The sequence below is a fragment of the Cebus imitator genome, unplaced genomic scaffold (assembly GCF_001604975.1).
Source record: "Cebus imitator isolate Cc_AM_T3 unplaced genomic scaffold, Cebus_imitator-1.0 Scaffold614, whole genome shotgun sequence".
Lineage (NCBI taxonomy): Eukaryota > Metazoa > Chordata > Mammalia > Primates > Cebidae > Cebus > Cebus imitator.
In genome coordinates this window covers 455,718-482,562 of record NW_016107929.1, presented here as the reverse complement: position 1 = coordinate 482,562, position 26,845 = coordinate 455,718, and the positions used below count along the sequence as shown (strand labels likewise).

The window sequence follows — 26,845 nt, the reverse complement described above, 5'->3', positions numbered from 1 at the left end:
CCAGAATTGTAAGATAACAAATTTATGTTGTTTTAAGCTGCTTAGTTTGTGGAAAACTTTCATAGCAGCAATGGAAAACTAATGCTACCCCTAATACAGGACTCTGAGTTGATAGCTCTTTTCGTCAAACACTTAAAACAACATTGTGCCACTTCTTTTTGGCCTCTGTGGTTTCTGATGAGAAATCTGCTCTCTTTTGAATCATTTTTCACCCATAGGTATGATTTTTCTCTGTCTGCTTTCAAGGTTATTTTTTGTTTGTTTGTTTTTAGTTTTCAGATGTTTAATTGTGATGTGTCTTGGTATGGATTTCTCTGAGTTAATCCTGTTTGGGATTTGCTCACCTTTTAAAATCTTCAGGCTATGTCTGTTGCCAAATTACAGATATTTTCAGCCATTATTTCCTTGAGTACTTCTTCAGCTCTGCCATCTTTCTTCTCTCCTTCTGACAAATTTGATGACTCAACTGTTAGATTTTTTTGTTATAGTTCCACAGGTCTTGAGGCTCTTTTCATTTTTTTCAGTTTGTTTTTTCTGTGTTGTTCAGATTGAGTAATTTCTAATGTACTGTCTTCCAGTTCACTGATTCTTCCCTCTGTTCTGTCTATTCTACTGTTGAGCTCATCCACTGAGCTTGTATGTTTCGGTTATTGTCTCTTTCAGTTCTAAAGTTTCTGTTTGGTTCTTCTTTATAGCTTCTATTTCTTTGCTGAGGCTCTTTGTAATTTTATTTGTTTCAAGTGTGTTTGTAATTACTAATTGAAACAATTTTATAGTGACCGTCAAAATAATTTTAATATCACTGTCATTTTGGTGTTGGCATTTATTGGTTGACATTTTTCACTCAGTTTGAGATATTCTTGGTAGGATGAGTGATTTTTGATTGAAATCTGAACCTTTTTGCATTATGTTATGAGACTCTGGGTCTTATTTAAGGCTTTTGTTTTAATTGGCTTTTGTTTTGGGCAATACTTTGTCAGGGAAAGGGAAGATGCTGCCTCATTACTGTCACTTAGAGGTAGAAGTACAGGTTTCCTGTTTGGCCTCCAATGACATTCAAAGTAGTAGGGGCATCTCATTGCTGCTGGCTGGGCAGGGTGTTAGTTCCAGCTTCTCACATGGTCTATACTGATGCTACAGGGGGTTGAGGGGTCACATTACTGGCCTGTGGGGATGAAAGTCATGGCTCCCTACTTGACCTTCTCTGACACCACCCCAGGGTGGGTACTGGGGTGTCTTGTTACAGCCTCATGAGGGAGGAAGTCAAGACTCCCCTCTTGGCCTTTGCTGGGTGTGTGGGTGGGGACATAGTTTTAAATCTGGGGTTTAGCTGGAATGTAGTGGTTATTGTCTAGAAGTTTCTGTCTTGGTAGGCTGCCCCTCTTCTGGTCCTTTGGTTAGAGAGAGCAAGCTTATATTGGAGCTTATTTTGTCTAGGCATGTTGGTGTTTCTGGGTTGCTGGCCTCTTTAACACTCAATATGAGATATGTGAGGGAAAAAGAAAACCCATGGGACTCATTACCATGTTGTTTCTTGGGTCCTGTGGTCCCCAGCCAGTCTGCCTTCTTTTCTACACCTTTTAGAGTCTCCTTATGTTTGGCTTACAAATAATGTTCAGGGTTTTAAGTTGTACTGAATGGGAGGAATAGAGAAAAGTATGTCTATTCCATTTTTCCCAAAGCAGTATCTTTCTACACACACACACACACACACACACACACACACACACACACACAACTTTATCTGTGTATGCTATAGATATTTGGTGAAAAAAATCCTGAAAAGGGAGCAAAGCCACTCATTTGGGGAAATATTCCCAAGTCAAAAAATCTTGGTTTCTTTTTTCCTTCCTTCCTTCTGTGTGGGGAGAATCAAAGGTTTCCCAGCTGGATTCGGCAAGGGTGACATATTATGAAACTTCTCTGGATTTAAAAGGTGCTGAGATTCTACTAGAAGTAGGATGTGTGGTCTGAACATTTGTGTCTCCCCCACAGTTCATATGTTGAAATCCTAACCCCCAATGTCAGGCCAATATCAAGAGGTGGTTAGGAGGCTTTTGGGAGATGATTTGGTTATGAAGGCTCTGCCTCCTGAATCAGATTAGTGTCACTAGGTCCCAGAGAGATGGCTAGCTCTTCCACCATGTAAGGATGCAGCAAGAAGGTACCATCTATGAAGCAAGAACCTCACCAGACACTGCAACTGAGACTCTGTGGGTACTTAGATGGGACTTCTCAGCCTGTAGAACCGCAAGAAGTAAATGTTTGTTGTTTATAAGACACCCAGTCTAAGGTATTTTATTATGGAAGCCAGAACAGACTCAGACACAGGGGTAAAGACAGTGTGTACCACAGTCTTTGCTGCTATCTGGCAGCATTCTCTACTGGGTGGCCAGGGATGGAGTTAAGATAATTTGTAGGCAAACCTAGGTGCCTAGTGCTGGGTATACCTGAGTATACCTAGATATCACTACTTTGAACACTTTTAAAGCAAATTAAGATTTCTTCAGGTCTATTTAGAAGGTCCTGGCTTTGGGGATTTGCTGCATTTCATCACACACGCGGCTTTCATCCTTTCCCAAGTTGTCTCTGCCAATGATGACTACTAGGGCTGCAAGGAGGGATAAATAATCACAACCAACAAGCTCTTCCAAATGTCCATGTGTAACGAGTGTGACTGGATTTGCAATTTCCAGAGCATGGAACCCTCTATTACTCTGCATCTGACGTCATTAAGAAACTAAAGAATCAAATCAGATGGGGTCGTCCCCCATTTCCTACCTGTCTTGGTTTGTTTTCTGTTGCTCTGAGTATCATCACAGACTGAGTAATTTATGAAAAATGAGGTTTATTTAGTTTATAGTTATGGAGGCTGGATGATTTATAAGGAATAGAAGTTTATTTAGTTCATGGTTCAGGAGTGTGGTGCCAGCATCTAATGAGGGCCTTCTCGCTACATGATAACATGGTGGAGGGCATCATGTGGTGAGAGGGCAAGGGCAAGTAAGCCAGAGAGAGCTTGCTTTTATAACAAGCCCCTCCTATCATAGCGACGTTGATCCACTCACAAGGGCAAAGGGGCTAAGTTTCTAACACATTAATTTTTGGGAGACACATTCGAACCATAGTATTACCCATTGTCCAACCAAAAGGAATGTAGGCTTGAACACTTAGAAAATAAAGAAATTCATTTATTCAAATGAAGTTGTGAAAGAAAGTAGCTGTATCTAAATGAGATGATAATAACTAGGTAAACTTGTAACTCATGGCTGGGCACAATGGTTTACACCTATAATCCCAGCACTTTGGGAGGCTGAGGTAGGTGGGTCACTTGAGACCAAGAGTTCAAGACCAGCTTGGCCAACATGGTGAAACCCTGTTCCCTACAGAAAAAAAAAAAAAAAATTAACCAGGTGTGATGTGCATGCCTGTAATCCCAGCTACTTGGGAGGCTGAGGCACTAGAACTGCTTAAACCCAGGTGGCGGAGTTTAGAGTGAGCTGAGATCCTGCCACTGCACTCCAGCCTGGCAGACAGGGCGAGGCTCTGTCTAAAAAAAAAAAAAAGTTGTAAGTCATGACTTGGATATCATTACCAAGTGGAGGAAATGGCCTTCGGGAACAATGACACAGCAGGCAGAGCTCAGCTCTACAACAGGGCTGAGAGTACTCATTTGTGACTCAGCCTTGTCTTGGGAATATGTCTGTGTCTTGAGTCTTGGTTTCAAATCTGACTTTTAAGTATCTGCACTGTAGTTCTAAATTTAGCCCAGTAAACTTGACTTACCTGAGTCGGTAAATTTGCCTTCTAGAGATGTATAAATGACATAAGTTAAAATGTTTGATGTTTTAGAGACTCTGATGGATTAGCCTTTGATTTGGAAAGTAAAGTTTTAGACTTATGACTTTAAGAGGATTAAGAAAATTGAATGAATGTTTATAACTTTGATTTATTAGATTTACAGGGTTGAATAAAACTTTAGAAAGGTTTTGCCTAGTAGGGTTGTTTGCCCTGTCAGGTATTTAAAATATGAATATTAAATGTCACATAGTTAAAAATATTAGGAAATTTAACTTTTATTTCTAAAAAGCAAAAGTATAATATAGCACAGTGTTTAAGAGTGTGGACTCTGGAACAAGACTGTGTAGGTCAAAGGTCCAAAAACTATGGCCTTGTCCCTGTTTTTGCACAGTCTGCAAGCTAAGAAGTATTTGACATTTTTTTGGTCAGCTGTGGTGGCTCATGCCTGTAATCCCAGTACTTTGGGAGGCCAAGGTGGGTGGATCACCTGAAGTCAGGTGTTTGAGACCAGGCTGACCAACACAGTGAAACCTCGTCTCTACTTTTCTATTTTGTAAAAATACAAAAATTAGCTGGGTGTGGTGGCATGCGCCCGTAGTCCCAGCTACTCAGAAGGCTGAGGCAGGAGAAGCACTTGAACCTGGGAGGTGGAGATTGCAGTGAGCAGAGACTGTGCCACTGTACTCTGGCTTGGGTGACAGAGCCATACTCTGTCTCAAAGAGAAGTATCTGACATTTTTAAATGGTTGAAAAACATCAAAAGAATAATAATATTTTGTGATGTGAAAATTATATAAAATTCACATTTCAGTGCCCATAAAAAGCATTACTAGAATGTAGCCATGCTCATTTGTTTAGGTGTGGCCTATGGCTGCTTTCATGCTTCAACAGCGGGGTTGAGTAGCTGTGACAGAGAGTGTATGGACCACAAAGCCAAAAATATTGATTATTTAGCCCTTTACAAATTTTGATGATCCTGGTCTGGGTTCAAATCCCAGCTTTGCTATTTATTAGTATGACCTTGTGCAAGTCACTCAGCTTCTTTGTGCTTCAGTTTCCTCATTTGTAAAATGGGGAATAATATTTATTATTAACAGCTATTAGAAGGAATAAATAAATCATCAGTTGACAAGTGCTTGAAGCAATGCCCGGCACACAGTCAATGCAATGTGTGTCTAAACATTGGAAGAATTTAACCTGTTGAACTTGAGTTAGCCAAACATTAATTAAAGAATACGTAAAAATTTTTATTTTATAAAAATTACTTTTATGAATAAAATAAGAATTTAAATTTGAACCTGGGTTAACAAAATCTAGGGCTTCAAATCTAGAGCTTCAGTAAATTAAATATTAAAGCCCAAAGTCATTCTATTAGCCCTTTCCCAGCACCTCTGGGACTGTGGACCAGGTTCTGTGAATGATTCTGTGTCCTAGGAGAGCAAGGATCTCCAGGGTTTATCAGCAAGTCTTCTCTAAGACTGGGACGCAGGTGCCTGGAGTTATACCTGGATTAAATTTTGACTTCCTAGCTGTCTGATTTTGCACGAGTCTTATCTGTAAAGTGGGGCTAGCAATATATATTTAATAGGGCTATTAAGAAGATTAAAAGCACTGAGATACATGAAGTGTTTTACCTAATACCTGGATTTTAGTAAGCATTCAATAAACATCAGTTATTATTATTACCATTCTCCCGAGATATGCACACAAAGTGAGTTACTGCTAATCATTCTACAAACTCCTAGCAGAACAGAAGGTTATGTGTGTCCTGTTGTTTAAGTGGTACTGGGAAACTGTTTGCCTTGGTGTTCTGAAATTCTTCTGTTATCAGATGGGTTCCTCTAAACACTGGTCTCTCTAGGGGTACTCTTTTTAAAAGTATGCCACTTCTGGAGGGCATCTCTTCATCCTTGGTGGGTTTAGTTTATCAGGTATTAGGTATTTTCCTCACGATGGCAGCCTGGGAACAGCGGACACCCAAAAGCTGAGATTTGTGTGCTCCAGAAGAAAAGGGGGCGTGGGTTCCGGGCCGCCGACAGACGGCGAAAAGGCAAGGAAAAGAAATGTTGCAGTCGTATGGTCTCCCCTGCCATTCTGTCCCCCTGCGGTGTCACAGCAATTTCTCTGTCTTCCCAGGGATGACTTTACACAGACATTCCCTGTGCCCCCACCAGGCCTCCACCTTTGCAATCTGCAGAACAGCCAGGAGACAAGCCTGGCCCATGGCGCCACCTGCTGCCTGCCTGCCTCCGCTCGTGCGCCCTGGGCTGGGATGGTACTTCAGTTCTCTGGCACTGCCACCCTTGCTCATCTACCGGCAGCCCTGGGCCCCTCTTGCCCTTCTCCATGACGCTAGGACTCCTTGGTCTTGAAGCCAGGTGAGATTAGCAGGATTTGTTTCCCAATGACTTTGAGGTTTGAGAGCAGAGCACATCCTCTGGCAGATGTGGGGGGCGGGGTGCTAAGGCTTAGTCCTACTCGTGATTAAAAGCATTTCTTGTATGTTTGTGCTTTCTCAGCCTGGAGAGGTGGGAATAAGGCCACTATGCAGACTTAGTGGACGGAAGGAGGGGAGAGAAGTGACTCACTGTACACCTTCCCTGTACGTTACCAGCTCGAGGTCTCAGGATGCGTTGGACACTATTTTGGTATCCGGAATTTGTCATCATCCAGTGCTATTTTCCCCATTATGCAGAGGTGGAGAGGGATTGGGGCGGGGGCGGGCCCCTGTCTCCATGGAGACAGTGACGCTGCCCCGCTAGGGGTTATTTGGAAGGGGGGCAGGCCTCGGAGGCTGAAGAAGGCCTCGGATTGGACTCCCCAGCTCCTCATGTTAGGGCCTTTCTTTGTCTTGGGCTTGGGAACAGTAGCCAGCCCCATTTTAGAGGTGAAAACTGAGGCTCAGAAAGGTCAGTGAATCCCCTTGGGTCACAATGCGCCCAAGGGAAGAGGCAGCATCTACTGAGCCTAGGATCTCGCGTCTTCGACCTTCCCCGACAGCCCGGGAAGCCCTTTTTAGCTCCATTCTTCTTTGAGCTTTCCGTCAAGCAAATCCTAGGGCCTGTAGTCTTTTGAGCGCTCCAAGAGGCGACTCTCCAAGACCTGCTCTCTGACGTGTTCTTCCCCTTTAAGACTCCGGGCTCTTCCGGTCAGGCTGAGACGCAGTCTTAAGGCCCCGCCCCTTCAGACAGCTTCCGCAGGGCCTCGGCCGCTGCGGGGCAGTCGCTGCCCCTTTAAGCCTGAGCCCCGCCTCCTGGCTCCTCGCCCCCTTCTTCTCCCCTCCCCCAAGCCCGCACCTGGTGTCCCGGCGGGTCGTGCGGCGCGGCGCGGCGCGGGGCGGTGAGCGCAGGACCCCCAAGGGGCCAAGGAGCCGCGTCCCGGGGCCTCCCCCACCCTTGCCGTGGCCTCGCGGGTCCCAGGGGCGGAGCCGGAGCGGCAGCCGGGCGCGGGAGACGGGCAGTGGGGAGCGCGGGAGAGTCCGGGCCGAGCCGGGGAAGGGCTCTGGCGACTTAGGGGGACGGAATGCCCTCCCGCCGTGCTCCCCGCGTGCTGGGGCTGCGGGGTCCTAAGCATGGTCGGGCTGTTTTCCCACTCTCCCTTGCCGGGCCAGTGTCCCCATCCAGCCCGGTTGTTGAAGCGTCCCCGTAGTCCCCCTGGGTCCAGGCCCCTTTGTGGGGGGCAGCTAGTGGTCCCCAGCCCCTGAGACCGTCGTCGTTGAGGCCGCTGCAGAGGCGCGGGCTGGAAGCGGTGGTCTCTGAGGGGGGCGGCCGGAGAGAGTACCGACCTCCCTCGAAGTCCTAGCAGAGGTGGGGGTCCCAGCAAAAGGCACAGGGATGGAGGGTGGCCCGCGGCCGGCAAGCTGGCCCGTGCGGGGCAGACGTCTGTGTGCCTTCCTCAGATACGAGCAGAGTTGTGGGTCCGGGAAGGGTCTGGCTTTGGTACCTCAGTTCCAAATATCCTGTGTCCATCAGAGAGCTGGCGGTCACCATGGCAATGCGGGAGCTGGTGGAGGCCGAATGCGGGGGTGCCAACCCGCTCATGAAGCTGGCCGGGCACTTCACCCAAGACAAGGCCCTTCGGCAGGAGGGATTGAGGCCTGGCCCCTGGCCCCCCGGAGCCCCAGCCTCGGAGGCAGTGAGTGTTCTTGAGGTGGAGAGCCCAGGTGGTGGTCTGAGGTGGCGGGGCTGTTTGTACATCTTGGTATTACTGCTCTCTCTATTGTGTTGCAAATCATAGTAGTTGCCACTTAATGAGCGTTTACTAAACACTAGAAAACCCTGTGCATCTTTGAATAAAGGCAAGTATTTTATAGATGAAGAAACTGAGGCTCAGATGTGTGTGGTCTTCATCAACCCCTCATTTTAGAGGAACTGCACCATTTTGCTTCTCTTTGTTTTTCTCTTAGGTCTCCAAGCCTTTGGGAGTAGCTTCTGAAGATGAGGTAAATAGACCAATCTCTTTCCAGTCCCATTTTTCTCTTGCCCATTGTGTTTTTACCTTTAAACTTAGTTTACCCCATTTCAATTTTTGGGCTTTCCTGACCAAATGAGATTGCCTGCTTGTTTTTAAATGTATTTTTTTTTTGTGCTTCAAAATCTATGGGAAGACGATGTCTCTTTATGTGTCTCCAGTTTCTTTGTTTTCCTTTCCTTGTATCTGACATTGGGATCCCCCTCCAGTGGGCCCTGTCTCTTGCTGGGGCCCCCCAACCCCATGGGTTCCTTTCACCATTTTTCTTTTGGCAGTTGGTGGCTGAATTCCTGCAGGACCAGAATGCACCCCTTGTGTCCCGTGCCCCTCAGACCTTCAAGATGGATGACCTCCTGGCTGAGATGCAGCAGATTGAACAGTCAAACTTCCGTCAGGCTCCCCAGAGAGGTGAGTCCAGAGTGTAGTGGGAGGGGAGATCAATTTCTACGTAGCCAGGGCCAAGAAAGGGGGTCCCATTGGATGCTGCTAGCATTGGGGAACTGACGTGCAGAAGGAAACAAAAGGAACAGAATGTTTTCACATGTACTCAGGGATCTTTCGGCATGATGGAATGGTATGTATTTCTTCTTTCTTAGTTTTTTTTCTCTCTCTCTTTTAAGCTCCTGGTGTGGCAGACTTGGCCTTGTCTGAGAACTGGGCCCAGGAGTTTCTTGCAGCTGGAGATGCTGTGGATGTAACTCAGGATTATAATGAGACTGACTGGTCCCAAGAATTCATCTCTGAAGTTACAGGTGAAGCTTGTTATGGGAAAATCTATATTGGTTTCTATGGGGCAGAATTCTTTATCCTTCCCCTGTTCAGGGTATAGTGTGATTATGACTTTTCTGGCCTCATGACTAATTTCTAGAGGGTTAGGGTAATCTACTCAATTTCTCTTAGGTGATAACAGGGAATGAAACGTGTATTAAATAGAGCACTGGCTTTGAACTGCATGGGAGATTTTGGATAGAGAAAACAAAAGAGTTAGGTTGGTCTTTTTGTTACCTGGAACTTTACCAGTGGTTTGGTGGAGAGGATCTACAGATTGGTTGGATGACAGTGTTGCCGAGGAAGAGAATATTCACTACAGCACCTGGGATTCTGGCATTAAGTCATTTTGAACAGAACTGGGGCCTTGGACAGTGTTACTGTGAAGTTCAAGTGCCTGAAGTTATGGTTTTAGAAAGTAAAGACCATACCATGATGATGATAATAAAAATTAATAATGATAGTCATGTTCTAGGCCTTGTGTTACACGCTTTGAATGTATTATCTACTTACTCTCCATGAGAACCCTAGAAGTAGTTACTGTTTTTAGAACTAGTTTAAAGATAAGACAATTGAGGCTTAGAGGTAAGTAACTTGCCCAAGGTTACACAACTTTGTCAGTGGTAGAGTTGGGATTTGACCCTGGATTCGGATGATTCCTGACCCTGTGGCCTTAACTGGGATGCCCAGTGCCAGGCCTGCAATTTATGCTCTTTCTTGCTTTGCTACAGACTTCAAGGTCTCAGCCTAATTTTTCCTCTTTGAAAGCATGCATTGTTCCCTGCATCTTTTATGATTGATTCTTCTTGCCCTGAGCCTATCTAATCAGTGCCATGGGGGAAAGGCAGTCTCTTCAGCTTTCCTCTTCCTGATTGCTCTCAACAGTTAGGCTTTTTCCAGTTTAAGAAATCAAGAATAACAAGAGATATACATGAAGAAAGTTACAAAGTTCCAGGATCTCAGGGAGTCACGTCATCATGGTTCTAAATTTTTCTAAGATGATTAAAGTGAGTGAATTGGTATCTACCTGCACCATTTTAATTTATGCCCTTTCTTGCTTTGCTGCAGACTTCAAGGTCTCAGCTTAATTTTTCTTGAGAGCATCCATTGTTCCTTGCATCCTTTAGGATTGATTCATCTTACCGTAAGCCTATCTGATCAGGGACAAATGTATGTGAAGGAGGCCTGTGTTTAGGATGGACTTCTTCACACACAAGAGAAAAACTCCAAATCTAAAAACAAAACTCACCTTTAGTAAGAGTCGTGGTTTGCTTTTATCACATGTCTCTTCCAACCTATAAGTTGGAGTTAAGGTGGAACAGTAGGTGCTCTTGGCTTTGTTAATAGTGCTAAGCACTTTATCTTCTTAAGCTCATTAGAACTTCACGGTAACACTTACAAGGTGGATATTCTCCCTCATTTTATAGGTGAGGAGACTGAGATTTGGAAAAGTTAAATACTTTGTGCAAAATAATTGAATAACAGGGATGATATTCAAACTCATGTCTGTGTGGCTCTTGAGATTTTTTTTTTTTTTTTTTTTTTTTGAGGCAGGCTCTTGCTCTATCGCCCAGGCTGGAATGCAGTGGTGCCCGTGTCTACTCACTGCAACCTATGCCTCCTCGGTTCAAGGGATTCTCCTGTCTCAGCCTCCCAAGTAGCTGTAACTACAGACATGTGCCACCATGCCTGGCTAATTTGGGTATTTTTAGTAGAGACAGGGTTTCACCATGTTGGCTAGGCTGGTCTTGAACTGCTGACCTTAAGTAATCCACCCATCTCAGCCTCCTAAAGTGCTGGGATTACAAGTGTGAGCCACTGCACCCACCCTCAAATTGAGGTTCTTTGTGGAATTCCCTCAAGTTAAAATCTGAACCATAGCAAAGACCCTCTCCTAGACAGAAACTCAGTTTTTCACATAAACCTTAGACTTAAGTTCTATCTCTTATCACAGAGAGGCTTCTGTTGTAATGTGGGCATTAGTCATTTTTGATAACTCAAAAAAAATTGCTATTATGAGCATTGAGATGGGTGAAAGTTTTGTTATAATTCCCTGAATTGCGTGCAACCAGTGAAATCTTCCTTAACTTGTAAATGAACATGTTTTAGAAGAACATGTTGGACCTGTCTCACCAGTTAAATGCTTGTAGTAGAGCACTTCTATTTTGTACCGTCTTTTAGAATTGTGCCTTTCACAGAGACAGGGACATGCAAACCTGAGAAGGGGAGTTGGGCTGTTTGGAGTCTGCCTTCATAAAAATGTCTTATTGTAGTAGTATATTGCTTTGCATGTAGCAGGCCTCTGGTATTGGACGAATGAATTGAGATCTGGGAGAAAAAACTTAAGGAAAGGAGTTGATTTTGTAGTAACTGACTTTTAAAATTATCTGTCATTTTAAATTATAGGATTTGTGGCTGATATATCAATTGTGTAGGTTAACTATGGCTTTATACTAAGCAGATTTTGAGCTAAAAGAAGGTTATATTCTTTAAATTCTTATTTTAAAATCTCCAATGTTAAGAGTCAAAATCAAGTTTGAAAGGAAATTTGCAGCTCAGTTATTTAAATTTAAATTTTTTATTTGGAAGTAGTTTCATTGGAAGTTGCAAAAAAAAAAGCATGTAGGAAGGTTCTGTGTACCCTTAACCCAGTGTCCTCCAGTGGTAACATTTTACATAACAGCTATGCACAGATCAAAATCAAGGACACATCTTTCAGGGTTCTTGAATTTAGATAGCCTCAGTTGACATGGTATGTGAGGTTCATATGATAATCGTGAGAGATAAATCTGCACTTTTCATGGGAAAGGCCATGGACCGCAGTGCAGAAGATGATTGGCAACAGATCTTTTCTGGTTGGTAGAGGAGAGACTTTGGAATAACAATCTCATTGTGATGTTTTCTGCTTTCATTTTGGGTTTGCCATGAGCGAACATGATAATAGCTAACATTTGTTACTATGCGCTTTGGTCTTCACAGCAACCCCTATGAGGTAGCCTGTTTATCTCTGCTTTAAAGATAAGGACATGGAAACTTAAGAAAGTTCAGTTATCTGAAGATGCACAGTGAATAAGTGATGGAGTTGGGATTTAAATGTGGGTAGGCTGACCTTAGAACCTATATTCTTCTCCACACTGCTGCTATTTAGCGGACACAGAAACTTTCATCAGTAAGGGTGGCAAGTTCTGAGTTTTTGACTTTTGAGCTTGGGGAAGATGTGCCTAGAAGGAATGAGTAAACAAGAAATTAAATGAGGCGCACATTTTCAGTGGGATATTTGGTGTCTGGGGTGTTCTAACTCTACCCAGCTATGACCTCCGGCAGTAACATCCCCTCTTTAGGCCTTAGTTGCTTTGATTTCAGATGTATCCACATGGATCTGATTTTCTATAGGAATTTCTCAAAAAAGATTGTGAAGGCAGTGTGTTACTCTTTTGATTCTTTTGGTTATTTGACTCTTGTTGGAGCAGGTTCCCAATGCCAAAAAATTCTGGGTCTTGTGGCTTTTATGGCCAAATACCAAATTATAGGTCTTTGAGAAAGGCTTTTCTCATCTCTGTGATTTTTTTTTTTCTCATTTGCCTCATATCTATTGTTAAGTCCTCATATCTGTTGTACAAGTACAGAGATGCTTTGTATTTTTTCTGTTTTATTTTGTCCTTGAGGGGACCATTTCATAGAAATTTGAAACATTTCTGTGAATTTGAGGAGCACTTACGGCCAGAATATGCTTTTGCAAAACATTCTAGCTGAGAGTTAGGAGTGGTTGGAGAGCAGTAGTTATTTTTCAACAGAATGGAAGTAAGGAACTGGGAGGCCTTAAAGTCTGTTTGTGTATTAGGCATCTCCTTTCTGTCTCCACACTTGAGCCAGCAATCTAGTTGGGGCAAATGGAAGAGAAATGCTTCCTGTAAGAGCTAATGAGCAGAATCTGCTTGTAATTTTTGAGAATCTTTGAAATTAAGAGATGGGTCTATGGTCAAAAAATATTTCTTATTACATTATGTATTATGTATAATGTAATAAGTAATTTGTAATTATTATTTATAATTAGGTATATTCTGAGAGTCTTAATCCTTTGTTTTTCACATTTTGATGTTTCCTGCTCAGATTTTGAGACCACTTTGTTGATATTATTCAGGCAAAGTCTCAGTTAAAATGGAGTAGAAGGTTTTGTACTTTAATACTGAAGGGGTAAGTCTACTTTCTCACTGTTAGAAGCAAGGGCAGTCAGAGCTTGAAATCAGGGACAAAGACGACTAGTATCAGCTAGTACTTTCACTCTCCTGCCCAAGTGTCCTTCTTTAATGCATTTTGGAGTTTGTAGGTTCTCAACAAGAAAGTGGAGTTCCCCCTTGGGAACGGTCATTGTCACAGCCAGGAGTGGGGAACAGCATGGGGAGGGTGGTGGCAGACTAAGGAGTAAAATTAGTTCTCGACACAGGGCAGAAGGAAACAGCACTGCGGCTTATGCCTTCTCTTTGTTTCCTTGCTCTTTAGGACCCACAATCAGTCTTCTTGCTTTTTTTCTGGCTTCAGGACAGTCAGGGCAAAGTCCTGGAGGCTGAAAAACAGTTCAACACCCTCATTGAGTTTGTTGCCTTGATAGGTTCATTCTGATGTTGCAGCAGTGCCCTTTGTCACTAGAGCCTCTGAGACAGTTTCTAGAATTAGACTAAAAAAACATAGCTACTCAAAGATAATCAAAAGTGAGAAAAGTCCAAATGGTGTTTTCTTGTAGGGGTTGGGGGGCTGAGGGAGCCTGTGAGGGAACTGTAAACATTCTGTATCTTGATCCGGGTGGGGGTTATGTGAGTGTATTCATATGTTGAAGTTAATTGAGCTGTACACTTAAGTTTCGAAGACATTATATAGTTTCATATTTACATATTACATTTCGATTAAAAAAATGAAAAAACCCACCAAACATCCATAGGGAAGAGCAGACCCATGTATCTTTAATTCTAGTGTAGCATTTCACTTCTCTGATTCTCTTGGTAGGCAAATTACAATGAAATCTGGCTCCGTTGGCAGGGATTGTGTGAACTCTGGGTAGAGGGAGAACAGATTAGAGGCTTGGTTAGAGAACAGGAGCTCTTCTGTGTCCCCTTCACTCCTTACTGGCTCCCTGCTGTACTTTTGAGGAAAGTGAAAGCCCTTCTGCTTACAGTTTCTTATTGAAATATCTTATACTTCAAGAAAAAGAGTTTGGTTCTTAATCCTTTCCTGAGTCTCCTTATTTGGTCTCCTGTTCCCAACTCTCAGTAAATTTCTGCCCCAGGCTCTTTGAGAATGGGTTGGATATTTAGGCTGTTGAAAATTTAGTAGCGTTTTCTTGTGACTGGGGGTTGTGAGGGAAAGAGGGTAGCTAAGAGGGTCAGTTGAGTGTGAGTATCTTTTCCTTTCCCTGATCCCACACTGAATGAACCCATGTGATTTCCCCACCTCTCTGCTCCTTGCAGACCCCTTGTCTGTGTCCCCCGCTCGCTGGGCTGAGGAATACTTGGAGCAATCAGAGGAGAAGCTGTGGCTGGGAGAGCCTGAGGGAACAGCCTCTGCTCGCTGGTGAGTCCAGCTGCCTCTTTCTGAATCCTCTGAAAGAAGTATAGACAGTTTTCCCAGCCTCCTCTAACCTCCTCCCTCCATGTTCTCAAACCAACTTACTTTATTCTTTAAGATTTCCCCTTGGATTATTACTCCTGTGGATTTCTGGTTGAAATGTAGTCAAGGGCATGGTGGTTGTGTGCCTGAGGTGGGAGGATTGCCTGGGCCCAGAAGGTCAAGTGTAGCCCAAGCAATGTAGGGAAACTTTGTCTTTAAAAAAACAAAAGCACACGCATGTGCACACACACACACGTGCATGTATATATAGACATATACACGTATACGTATACACATAGACATACATGTATATATACATGCATATATGCATATATATACATATCAGCTGTATATAGGAGGGGCGATTTTTAAGGTTGTTTTAAAATATACATATGTATGTAAATAAATATATATATATCAAGAATCCTAAGTATCCTATATGAAGTTCATAACTTCATCTTAAAGTTCATAATTTTACCTTGTTCCCTTCTTAATTTTGAGGCTGCTACCATCCCATCTGTATGCAAAGATGTGTTTGGGAAAGGGAGAGGTAAAAGCATGTACTTTCACACTCCTGCCCAAATGTCCTTCTTTAATGCAAATTGAAGTTTGTAGGTTCTCAGCAAGAGAATGGAGTTCCCCTGTAGGAACTGTCATTGTCATGGGCTGCGAGTGGGGAGTAGCATGGGAAGGTGGTGGCAGACTAATGTATAAAATTAGTTCTTACCGGTTCCAGGTGTGATGAATATCAGCCTGAGGAGGATCTGCAGCACATGGCCAGTGACTTTGTGGCCAAAGTGGATGACCCCAAATTGGCTAACTCTGAGGTGAGCCACATCCCTCTGCTGCTTTGCCCAGCAGAGCTCGTCTTAGAAGGCAAGAATCTTGCTTCTTTTACCCCAGTTTAGTTTAGAGAAGGAGAAGAGATCCGAGGTCTATTCTTTCCTGTCTGTAGAACAGAGACTTAGATCCTGCCTCTTCCTTCTAGTATTCATTTCCTCATCTCCTTGCCTACTCTTTTTACTGATGCCTTTTCAAGTCTTCAGAGCTAGAAATCCCTTTCTTTTTGCTTGCTGCTTCTTTTAGGGTCTTTAGCATATCTTATCTGCAGCTAGAGATGGTCAGGGGAGGGGTGAGTACAAGGCCCTCTTGGGCATGGTTGAGAGTGCACACCTGGAAGTCCTTTCCCAAGTGGCCTATGTGTGTCTCTGTGCCCCAGTTCCTGAAATTCGTGCGGCAGATTGGCGAAGGGCAGGTGTCCCTGGAGTCCGGTGCAGGGTCGGGCCGAGCTCAGGCAGAACAGTGGGCAGCAGAGTTTATACAGCAGCAGGTAGGACATTGTCACTTTGCAGTCGCACTTCAGAGCCAGATGATGCTCCAGGCCATGGGTTTAGTGGTCAGTGGTCCCAGATGGGGAAGGGATTTTAAGGCCAGCTTGTCTTGATAGCATCCAGGTTCCAAGTGGGTGGGAAAGAGATTCTGAGAATGTTTTTCTCAGAAGTGCCCAGGTTGGTGGTGTTTAGCGGGTATTTATTGTTCGTCTGATGGGTAGAAGTTTGGTGGTGGTGGTACTGATCATCTTTCTTTGTCACAGGGTACATCAGATGCCTGGGTTGACCAGTTCACAAGACCAGTAAACACATCTGCCCTTGATATGGAGTTTGAACGAGCCAAGTCAGCTATAGAGGTGAGAGCAGATAGTGCTGGAGCAGACACCCCAAAAGAAAACACTCCTTGGAGTGAGTGGATGTATGAACATCAAAAATGATGCAAATTGTATTTCACAGTGGACCTGTATCATCTGTGTCAGAGATGCTTGGGGATGGGGTAGGTGCTGTTCAAAAATGCAGATTTCTGGGCCAGGTGTATCGGTGGCTCATGCCTGTAATCCTAGCATTTTGGGAACCCAAGGCGGGTGGATCGCCTGAGGTCAGGAGTTCAAGACCAGCCTGAACAACGTGGAGAAACCCCATGTCTCTATTAAAAATACAAAATTAGCTGGGTGTGGTGGCACATGCCTGTAATCCCAGCTAGTCAGGAGGCTGAGGCAGGAGCATCGCTTGAACCTGGGAGGTGGAGGTTGCAGTGAGCTGAGATCGTGCCATTGCACTGTAGCCTGGGCAACAAGAGTGAAACTGTTCTGGGCATCACCCCAGACTACTAAATCAGTATCTGGGGATAGGATCTGCGCATCTGCTTTTTTTTTTTGAGTTGGAGTTTCACTCTTGTTGTCAAGGCTGGAGTGCAATGGTGTGATCTCGGCTCACTGCAGCCTCCGCCTCCCAGATTCAAGCGATTCTCCTGCCTCAGCCTCCTGAATAGCTGGGATTACAGGCATGCACCACCACATCCAGCTAATTTTTTGTATTTTTAGTAGAGACAGGGTTTCTCTGTGTTGGTCAGGCTGGTCTCGAATTCCCGACCTCAGGTGATCCACCTACCTTAGCCTTCCAAAGTACTGGGATTATAGGCGTGAGCCACCGCGCCCATCTGGCATCTGCATTTTTGAAAAGTTCTTCAGATGATTCTTAAATATGTTGAAATTCAAGAACTGCTGCCTTAGGGAATCAGTCCCAGCAGGGCTGAGAGTGGGGCGGGGTGGTCATAATGGATCTCCTTTTTCTATCTGCCTTCCCTTTCTTACAGTCTGATGTCGATTTCTGGGACAAGTTGCAGGCAGAGTTGGAGGAGATGGCAAAACGGGATGCTGAGGCTCACCCCTGGCTTTCTGACTATGATGACCTTACGTCAGCTACCTATGATAAGGTAAGGTAAAAACTCTTAGTTCTTACCTTTCAGGTTCCAGAACTTCCTTCTTTTTAATGTTTTTCCTTTAATCCTGATTTTGAAGGGTGCTTTTAAGTATTTTCTTGAGTCCCTTTCCATGAAAAGAAGTCTGAAACATTGCCTTGCTCTTGTTCTCCTTCAGTGTTTGAGTGTATACTTTATTCTTGGGATATAGATGTTAATGAGACTACTCTTGTCAAAGAATGACAATCCAGTGACATAACACCTATAAAGGAGGTTTGCACATGGTACATTAAGAGCACAGAGGAAGTAGCTCTGCTTGGAGGTTGGATTGGGAACTTTTTGAGAAGACTGCTTACTCCTTTGTAGGGAATGTTAGTGAATAGGCTATCCCTCTGCCTCTACATCTTAATGTCTGTTTACTTTTTAAACTCATATATTCATTTAACGTTCTGATCTCTTATGGGTATTAGCCACTTGCCCTAAGTTAGGGTTTTCAAAGAATTTATAATAAATAACTTAAAATATTTGGAAAATTTCCCAGTAGTCAGTATGAAAGATGATTGTATTTTGCATATAGCATGTGCTTTTGACTTAGAAACATATATTACTTCTGGGGTCTCACTAAAAAACAAATCTGCTTGTGGGTTGTACGGTATTTGGGGATGCGTTTAATAATTGAACTCCTGAGTTGAAGCATGAAGAGGGGAAAGAATTGCTTGGTTTTGAAAAAAGGCAAAGCAAACTGGGGAGGTGAGTAGTGATGTCTTTTTCTCAGCTCAGATCTGGTTGGGAAAGGATTCTGGGGCTGGAACCAGGGCCTGAGATGCAAAGCAGGGTGCTGGAGATGGATCTTGATGTAATAAGGGAGCCGTGCAAAGACTGGAGGATGCAGTGCAGATAAAGGCTAGGGTTTGAGAGCCAGTGAAGAACTGTATTAGGAGAAATATGATTTTGCTTATTATTCCAGCCTGATCTGGATTTTTCTAACTATCCTGTGTGATGCAAGGGAAAAGACAGATGGGACCTTGCCGTACATATCACTAGAATATCAGTTCATTTATTTAATTTTGATAAGGAAGAACTGAAGGAAATATCATAGATAATACTTTTATTATTTTCTATTAACAATTCGATAAGTCACATAGGCCCCATCAGCTTTTAAATGGAAAGTTATACATTTTAGGTAAAAATGTCCATGCTTTTGATACATGTAGATGTAATAATAGTTTTGTATGAGCAGCATTTTCTTTCGTTGATTACTCTCATATTTATGACATGCTGGCCAGAATACGTTTTTTAATTAAAAACTTTAAAAGTATGTTTGTAGGTTCTTGAGCCCTACTTGATACCATTGATACTTTGGGATATTGGAAAATTAGGATTAGAAATACTTGCATTAATGTTTTTAGAAAAAAGATGTAGTAAGCAATTCAGACAGTATCTGGCTTTAAGTTAATATTGAATTCCATCTCAATAGCACTTTTTAAAAACAAATTGGATTTGACTCTTGATTGTTACATAAATTCCTGGGTCTCTTTGAATGTACGATTTATTTATTGATAGCCCTTAAATTTTCAGAGGCAATTTACATTGCTGCTGAGGTAGATATGAATCTGCTATTATGATAAAACAGAAGTTTCTGTGATGGGACAGATTCTTTGTAGTGATCATTTCCGCAGTTTGATTCTATGAGATTTTGGAGCAGCCCAAGTATCAGATAAAATGATTGGCTTTTGATTTGGGTTTGGCTTTTCAGGATGCAACAGTGATGCCAGGCTTATCCTGTGTTCTGTGGATTGTTGACGGATCCTCCAGAGTACTCTTTTTCCATCATCTGTGCAAGTATTCTAGTTTTGAAAAATTCCTCTTTGATCAGCAGTTGATAAGACCTTAAGGAGAATAGATAGCATGGATAAGAGGAAACTTAGAGAATCCTGTGGTTGCTAGGTGGTGGCATTGAACTGTTGTGTTATCTGATGAAGACACCTGAAGAGCATTCACATCACTCCTGGCTGTCATATATAGGCCATCATATCTTAAGTAAGTATCCAGAGCAATGAGGATAATAGCTTTTTTTTTTTTTTTTTTTTTTGGACACATTGTTTCACTCTTATTGCCCAGGCTGGAGTGCAATGGCATGATCTCAGCTCACTGCAACCTCTGCCTCCTTGATTCATGCGATTCTCATGTCTCAGCCTCCGGAGTAACTGGGATTATAGGCGTGTGCCACCACGCCTGGCTAATTTTGTATTTTAAGTAGAGAAGCGGTTTTTCCATGTTGGTCAGGCTGATCTCGAACTGACCTCAGATGATCCGTCCCCCTTGGCTTCCCAAGGGGGCTGGGGTTACAGGTATGAGCCACTGCACCAGGCCATAGCTATTTACAGATAATATTTTAAGCTTTTTGGTAAGGTATTGGTGAATATTCCCATTTGATGTTCTCAATAGCTCTGAGAGGCAAGAATTACTTTTATTAGGAAATTGCATCATAGATGACAGTAATCTCTTTTCTGTAGAGTGGCTTAAAACATGTATTGATGATGAACAATAGTTGAGGTTGAATGTAGAAAGATTTATTTTATTGAATTCTAATAGTCTAGGGCAAGAGTCAGCAAACTGGCTTGTGGAATAAATCTTTCTGTTTTTAATGATCCACTAGCTGAGAATGGTTTTAACATTTTTAAATGGTTGGAGAAAATCAAGAGTAATATTTTGTGACAAGTGAAAATTATATAAAATTCAAATTTTAGTGTTTATAAATAAAATTTTATTGGAAGACAACCATGCTCATTTGTTGACTTATGTCTGGCTGCCTTTTCACTCTAACAGTAGAGCTGAGTGGTTGCAGCACATCTACGAAGCCTGAAATACTTATTATCTGGTCCTTCATAGAAAAAATATGCTGATCATTAGACTAGAGTCATTTTTTGCCTTCTGAGTTTTTATATTGTACAGAGATGTCCAAAAACAGACTTGTTTTCAATACAAGTATACTTTTTATACATTTGTCTCAAATCTATAATATATCTCTCTTGTTAAACCCTTGTTGTACTTATTTAATTTTCATTTGTGACAAATAATTTACATCTGATCATGACTTAGAACTTTGCTTGTAAGAGTTAAGTGTTTTTGATTCTTTATCAGTTTCACAATAATAATGAAAAGGGGCCTCATGCCTTTATTTTGTATAGTTTTATTTGAATTTATTCTTAACTGCATTTAAAAAGACCTCTCTGCCTGGTATTTTGCATCTTGTTTTCATCCTGGTATGTACTCTCCAAAAAGGGACTTTTTGTTTGCATGTCCCAAATTGTGCTGCTTCCTAGTGACTTCCCCTTTACCTTATTTCTTCTCTGCCTAGTGTAAAATGCCAGTTGACAAAGCTTTGCAGATAGTATCGTAACTCTTCTCTAAAGTGAGAAATCCTCAGCTGGAAGAGAATGGTGTCTTTCTGAAGTATTCTCTGCCATCTGGATTTTGGGATCTAGCTTTCACTTACTGTCAGATACAGATTAATCTTCATAATTGTTAAGACTGAAGTTGGGGAATAAGTTAACATTTCTAAAATGCTTGAGCATGTTTTATCTAGTTGACGTGTGCAATGACTCTGTGAGCTAAATCAGAGTTATATTTGAATGGCAGGACTCTAACATTTCCTTTAAACACTATCACATTATTGAAGGATAACAAGAAATGCACTTTGAATAGCTAGGGACAGTTTATTTCATTAGTATAAGCAGATCCTGTTGAGAAGCATGTTCTGTCCCGTGGTGAGAAGTCAAGGTGTGGGAATACAAGCCTGTGAAGACTTCCTAAAATAAGCCTATTTCCAGCGTGGATGAGTTTGTAGACTTGCCTAGCTTTCCAGGTACTGTGAACCAGGAGATGGCAGCATGAGCCTGATGCCAAATGATTTTACTTGTTGTCGTTTTATAATACGGAGAATTTGCCAGCAATTAATTCAGAAACCTGTTTGGAGGCCCTCAGCTTCTCTGTCTTGGTTATCATCCTCACATCCCTGCTGCTCTGACTGTGCTGACTCTCTCAGTCGGTGTCTCACATGCTTTTCTTGTAGGGGTACCAGTTTGAGGAGGAGAACCCCTTGCGTGATCACCCTCAGCCTTTTGAAGAAGGGCTGCGGCGACTTCAGGAGGGGGACCTGCCAAATGCTGTGCTGCTTTTTGAGGCAGCTGTGCAGCAGGATCCTAAGCACATGGAAGTGAGTGACTCCATATTCTGATTTCCGACTAGAGACTGCTTCCTCCATTTTGAGGAAGGCCCCAAGGAGAGTAGTGTAGATGGGTTAGGGCCTGGGCGATGGCCTAGGATAGGGGCTTAAGAGCGAGATGGTGAGGAGGGGACGCCAGGGGGAGGGAGAATGGAGAGGGGAATATGGGGTGATGGAATCTGTCAACTTTCCTCTAGGCTTGGCAGTACCTGGGTACCACCCAGGCAGAGAATGAACAAGAACTGTTAGCCATCAGTGCATTGCGGAGGTGAGTATACTGAACGGTGTGGGTGGGGTGCTTCTAAGGCTCTGCACATGACCTTTTGAATGACAGAAGCCCAGACCTGGATCCTTGTCTTTTTTCTGGGTGCTAACAGGAGTGTTTTCTCATGGTGCAACTCTGAGGGTTGGAGTGAGTTCCATTCCTTCATCAGCTTTTGATTTTATTTGTAGGGCTTTGGTTGGTTCCTTGGCTGCTAAAACTTTCCCCTTTCTCCTAGATCTGTAACTTTACTATTAACTCAGGTGTCAGAGGAGTCACAGGTGAGGTCATTGTGACTCTGCGTTTCAAAGCTTGACTTAGATTTCAGGCTGCTCACATGTGCCGGTGTCATTGCAGTTACCAAGTCTGCCCATCCCTGATCAAACAGGTGTCTGGAGCTAAAGCCAGATAACCAGACAGCACTGATGGCGCTGGCCGTGAGCTTCACCAATGAGTCCCTGCAGCGACAGGCCTGTGAAACCCTGCGCGACTGGCTGCGCTACACACCAGCCTATGCCCATCTGGTGACACCTGCCGAAGAAGGGGCTGGTGGGGCAGGACTGGGCCCCAGCAAGCGTATCCTGGGGTCTCTGTTGTCTGAGTGAGTATGAGGGGTCCCTAGGATGAGGAATTATAGTAACCTAAGTCCCAGTAGGAGGGTGGCCTTGATTTTGGAAGTTTGGAGAGATTGAGACCAAAGGGTCCTGAGAGTGGGCTGGGAAACCTAGGATCAGTTTGAAGGAGATCTGCATTCCACAGTGCAGTACTAGGGTGAAACAGAAAAACAGGGTTTTACATTGAACTTTGAGAGTAGAAGGGATGACTGATAGATTGATGAATCTTGTGGATATGATTGACCAGTGAAGGAATTAATTTTGGAGGAATGGAAATACAGATATTCATCTACCTCCTTTTTTTGTGTTTCTTTTCCTTTTCATCCAGCTCCCTGTTTCTTGAAGTGAAAGAGCTCTTCCTGGCAGCTGTGCGGCTGGACCCTACCTCCATTGATCCTGATGTGCAGTGTGGCTTGGGAGTCCTTTTCAACCTGAGTGGGGAGTATGACAAGGCTGTGGACTGCTTCACCGCTGCCCTCAGTGTTCGTCCCAATGTGAGCCTAGGGGAGGAATGGAAATGGGACATGGTTCTGTACCTTATTGAAGAATCATTTATTGGGAAGCTGGGTGTGTGATGGTGCATGCCTGTAGTCCCAGCTACTTGGGACGCTGAAGTAGGAGGGTCACTTGAGCCCGGGAGTTCAAATCCAATCTGGGCAACATAGCAAGACCCTGCCTCCCGCCACAAAAAAGAGTAATTTGTTCAGACTTTTGGAGTCATGGGTTTATTTCATTCCAGTGTTCCATGCACTGACTGCCTTGGGAGGATTGAGAAAACAAGGGTGGGAGTCTAGAGTCATCTGGATATAAGGGAGTCAGCATAGGGTGAGAGGGGTTACATTGTAGCAACTCACAGCTAACTGTTGAGAATGGAATGGGATGAAACATGTTAGCTAGACAGAGTAGTGAAGCAGTGGGAGTCATGGGCAGAATTTGATCTGAGTTGAGCTGTTCCCATCCCTTCTGCATCCCCATCCCAGGACTATTTGCTGTGGAATAAGCTAGGAGCCACCTTGGCCAATGGAAACCAGAGTGAAGAAGCCGTAGCTGCATACCGCCGGGCCCTCGAGCTCCAGCCTGGCTATATCCGGTCCCGCTACAACCTGGGCATCAGCTGCATCAACCTTGGCGCTCACCGGTGAGAGTAGCTACTGAGCAATGAATGAATGAACTTTTTCTCCTTGCCTGTGGCCCTAGCTCCTCATTCTCAGATCCTGTTTGGCTAGCCAGCCCAGCTTTCTCTCTCTCCCGCTGCTAGCTGACCTGCTTCCTTCCATTGTTGTTCAGTACCAGCTCTCATTCCTCTTCTTCCTTCAGGGAGGCTGTGGAGCACTTTCTGGAGGCCCTGAACATGCAGAGGAAAAGCCGGGGCCCTCGGGGTGAAGGAGGAGCCATGTCGGAGAACATCTGGAGCACCCTGCGTTTGGCATTGTCTATGTTAGGCCAGAGCGATGCCTATGGTGCAGCTGATGCCCGGGATCTGCCCACCCTCCTAACTATGTTTGGCCTGCCCCAGTGACAGTGGGACGGGCTGCCCTGTGAGTGTCCACTGGAGGGGTCCCCGCTCTGGATGTGATTCCTTCTCCCCAAATGGGCCTACCAAGGGGGTGGGCTGATGACCATAAGCGGTACGGCCTTTCAGGAACTGCCTCAACGTAGGGGCGGGCAGTCTGTGTTCTAGTTCCTACATAATTGTGGGAAAACGAGCTGCGTTATCTCTGAGTCCCTTGGTAATTCAAGGGCTGTACATCCAGCTACAGATCTCTCTGCTCATCATGCCTTTTCTTGGTGCTGCTTTTTGGGTAGGACCCAACGATTTAGGGCCACTGTTGTCATCAGCTGCCGTTTCTGATAGGGTCTACCACATTTGTAATGTCTCGCCTTTCCCTCCCTTTTACTGGGAATTGATAATAGCCCAGCTTCCTTGGGCAGTGTAAGGAGGAGGTTCATTTGCTGTGCACCTCTAATGATGATGGCCTGGGTTGGGACGTGCTAGGAGTTCCCTGTTTGGTTGAATTGTTGATTTGGCTGAGCAGAGCTGAGTTTTGGTAGGAGTATTCATAGTTCTGTTATTCTTGGACCTCTTCTGGCTGAGCTCTGATTCCCCGTGAGCACGACGCTGATGCAGTAATCCTGTGTCATCATCACAGTGGTCCTCAGGAGCTGCCAGGGCCAGTTGCTACAGAGTGTCTGGGTGTGTGGGGTTGGAGGAAGGTTCACTTGTGAAAGGAGGCTAGGTGGGAGCATGGAAGTGCTAGATGAGATGAGATCTAGGGCTCTGTTCTGGAGCGTTGGGAGGACAGAGCAAGTGGGAAGGGGGTGTGGTGAGTGCAGCAAACCCTCCTCCTCTCAGAAGCACCTGTGAATGAGAATTGAGTTAACTCTTTTAGAAAGGTGGTTCAGAAATTACAATCTTTCAGATTTCTAGCAAATAGGTTCAGTGTTACCATAAGCCTTTGCTATACTTCTTGAAATGTTTCTAGGGGAGAGCATTGGAAAATCCCTTTCCCCCATGTTGTCTCCGGAAGGTGAAGATTGAAAGAAGATGAGGGAGCAGCTTGGATTCTTCTCACTTGTCCCCTGCATGGGGACATAATGACTGCTAAGCCTCTTGCCTTGTCTGCAGTAGCTAATGATCAGAGAGATTTTTTTTTTTTTTAAATTACCATGGTCCCAAGATTGCATCCTGAAATTTATTTTTCTTTGTATGAATACGTGTAAATGATTTAAAAATAAAACTGTAAAATATTTGTACAAAGAATAAATGGAACTGATGCGGGTATGAGTGCTGCTGCTGGTCATGAAGTTGGGGTGGCAGGAGGCGCGCTGGTGTTGGGAGAACTCTGATTCAACAGTTTTTGTCTTTCAAATTCTCGTTGGTACATTGGTGACCTGCTTATCCCTCTAGGAATGATAGAGCACAGGGAACAGGGTCCCTGTGCTTGGGGAGCTTCTGGGCTAGCAGGAGAAACAGATTTCTGATAATCATGAATTTTTACTCCTGTTACTACTACAAAGGAAAGTGTGCAGTGCCATATAATTGTTAGGTTGTTTTGTATTAAGACTTACATGGAAGGATTTTGATAGTTTTTTGATGCTTAGGGTTTCTAAAGGTTTTTATCTGGCTCTGCCTGCCTTTGTCAGCAACTGTATCAAGTGCCATATCAAGATGGGTATTTGTCCTGAGGAAACATTTTAAAATATACACAAATATTTATACTTGGAGATAGATATCTATGGCCACATTAGACATCTATTAGATGAGAAAAGAGAAAAAAAATTAGAAAGAAAAAAAGATCAATTTTTAGATTAGAAAGAGAAAAAAAATCAATTTTTTTTTCTTGAGATGGAGTTTCGCTCTTGTTGCCCAGGCTGGAGTGCAATGGCGCAATCTCGGCCCACTGCAACCTCCACCTCCTGGGTTCAAGCGATTCTCCTGCCTCAGCCTCCTGAGTAGCTGGGATTATAGGCATGTGCCACCACACCTGGCTAATTTTGTATTTTTAGTAGACAGGGTTTCATCATGTTTGTCAGGCTGGTCTTGAACTGCTGAACTCAGATGATCCACCTGCCTTGGCCTCCCAAAGTGCTGGGATTACAGGTGTGAGCCACTGTGCCCGGCCAAAAAAAGTCTTTTAATTTTTTAATTTATTTAAAAAGTTTTTCGGATAGAGACTAGATCTCACTATGTTGACCAGGCTGGTCTTGAACTCCTGGCCTCAAGGAATCCTGCCTCAGCCTCCCAAAGTGCTGGGATCACAGGGATGAGTACCATACCTGGCCAAAGTGTAATTTTTTTAAAATTGCAGTGGGCTCAAAAGCTGCCCCCACCCCCAAAAGATCTAAAAGACAACTGACAACTGGATAAGTATAAATTATCCAGATAGTGAAATATAGCTGTTGGTATTTGATCATTTATGGAATAATTTTCATTGACAATAGATGCTAACAATATGGTGAGGAAAATGGTTAGTGAATTATTTACAGATTGTCTTAAGAAAAAAATGCATTGTAAAGACAATAGGGAACTATTCTAGCATGCTACAAGTGGGAAGATTATGGGCGATTTTTCTGTTCCTGCTTTGTCATACTTCTCTATAATTCTCACATTTTCTTGGTGTGTATGTAGTACTCTTCTAGAGAAGAAAAGCACCTGGGGGAGGGGGCAGGAGGCCGTGGTGGGACCTGTCGCCACCCGGTGGTCATGGGGCCGCTGGTGTCCTGGGCTCTGCAGGGTGGTGGTACAAAGACCCAGGCAGGGAGTGGGCTGGGCAGGTGGAGGAGTAGTTTCCACACTACACACGTGCAGGACAGGACGAAGCCTGACTGTAAGGGACTTAAGAATTAAGC

The 26,845-nt window shown here is 43.8% G+C and overlaps 1 protein-coding gene across 11 annotated transcripts; it reads left to right on the top strand.

The window, feature by feature from the left end:
• The first annotated feature begins 6,029 nt into the window (after window positions 1–6,029).
• Window positions 6,030–25,280, top strand: PEX5 (peroxisomal biogenesis factor 5). 11 transcript variants are annotated; one of them, XM_017517053.2, is made up of 16 exons: window positions 6,053–6,179; window positions 7,773–7,935; window positions 8,207–8,242; window positions 8,547–8,679; window positions 8,892–9,023; window positions 14,502–14,604; window positions 15,377–15,467; window positions 15,860–15,970; window positions 16,235–16,327; window positions 17,311–17,406; window positions 21,467–21,610; window positions 21,817–21,887; window positions 22,270–22,482; window positions 22,824–22,989; window positions 23,476–23,633; window positions 23,813–25,280. In XM_017517053.2, exons 1-16 carry the CDS (start codon window positions 6,148–6,150, stop codon window positions 24,012–24,014), a joined length of 1,944 nt encoding a protein of 647 aa, XP_017372542.2. In that variant the 5' UTR covers window positions 6,053–6,147; the 3' UTR covers window positions 24,015–25,280. The 11 variants fall into 11 exon arrangements, with proteins under 11 accessions (XP_017372546.1, XP_017372542.2, XP_017372547.1 ...); XM_017517052.2 differs by having other exon boundaries at window positions 6,056–6,179; window positions 17,287–17,406; XM_037734409.1 differs by lacking the exon at window positions 6,053–6,179 and adding an exon at window positions 6,695–6,949 and having other exon boundaries at window positions 17,287–17,406.
• Window positions 25,281–26,845: the final 1,565 nt, after the last annotated feature.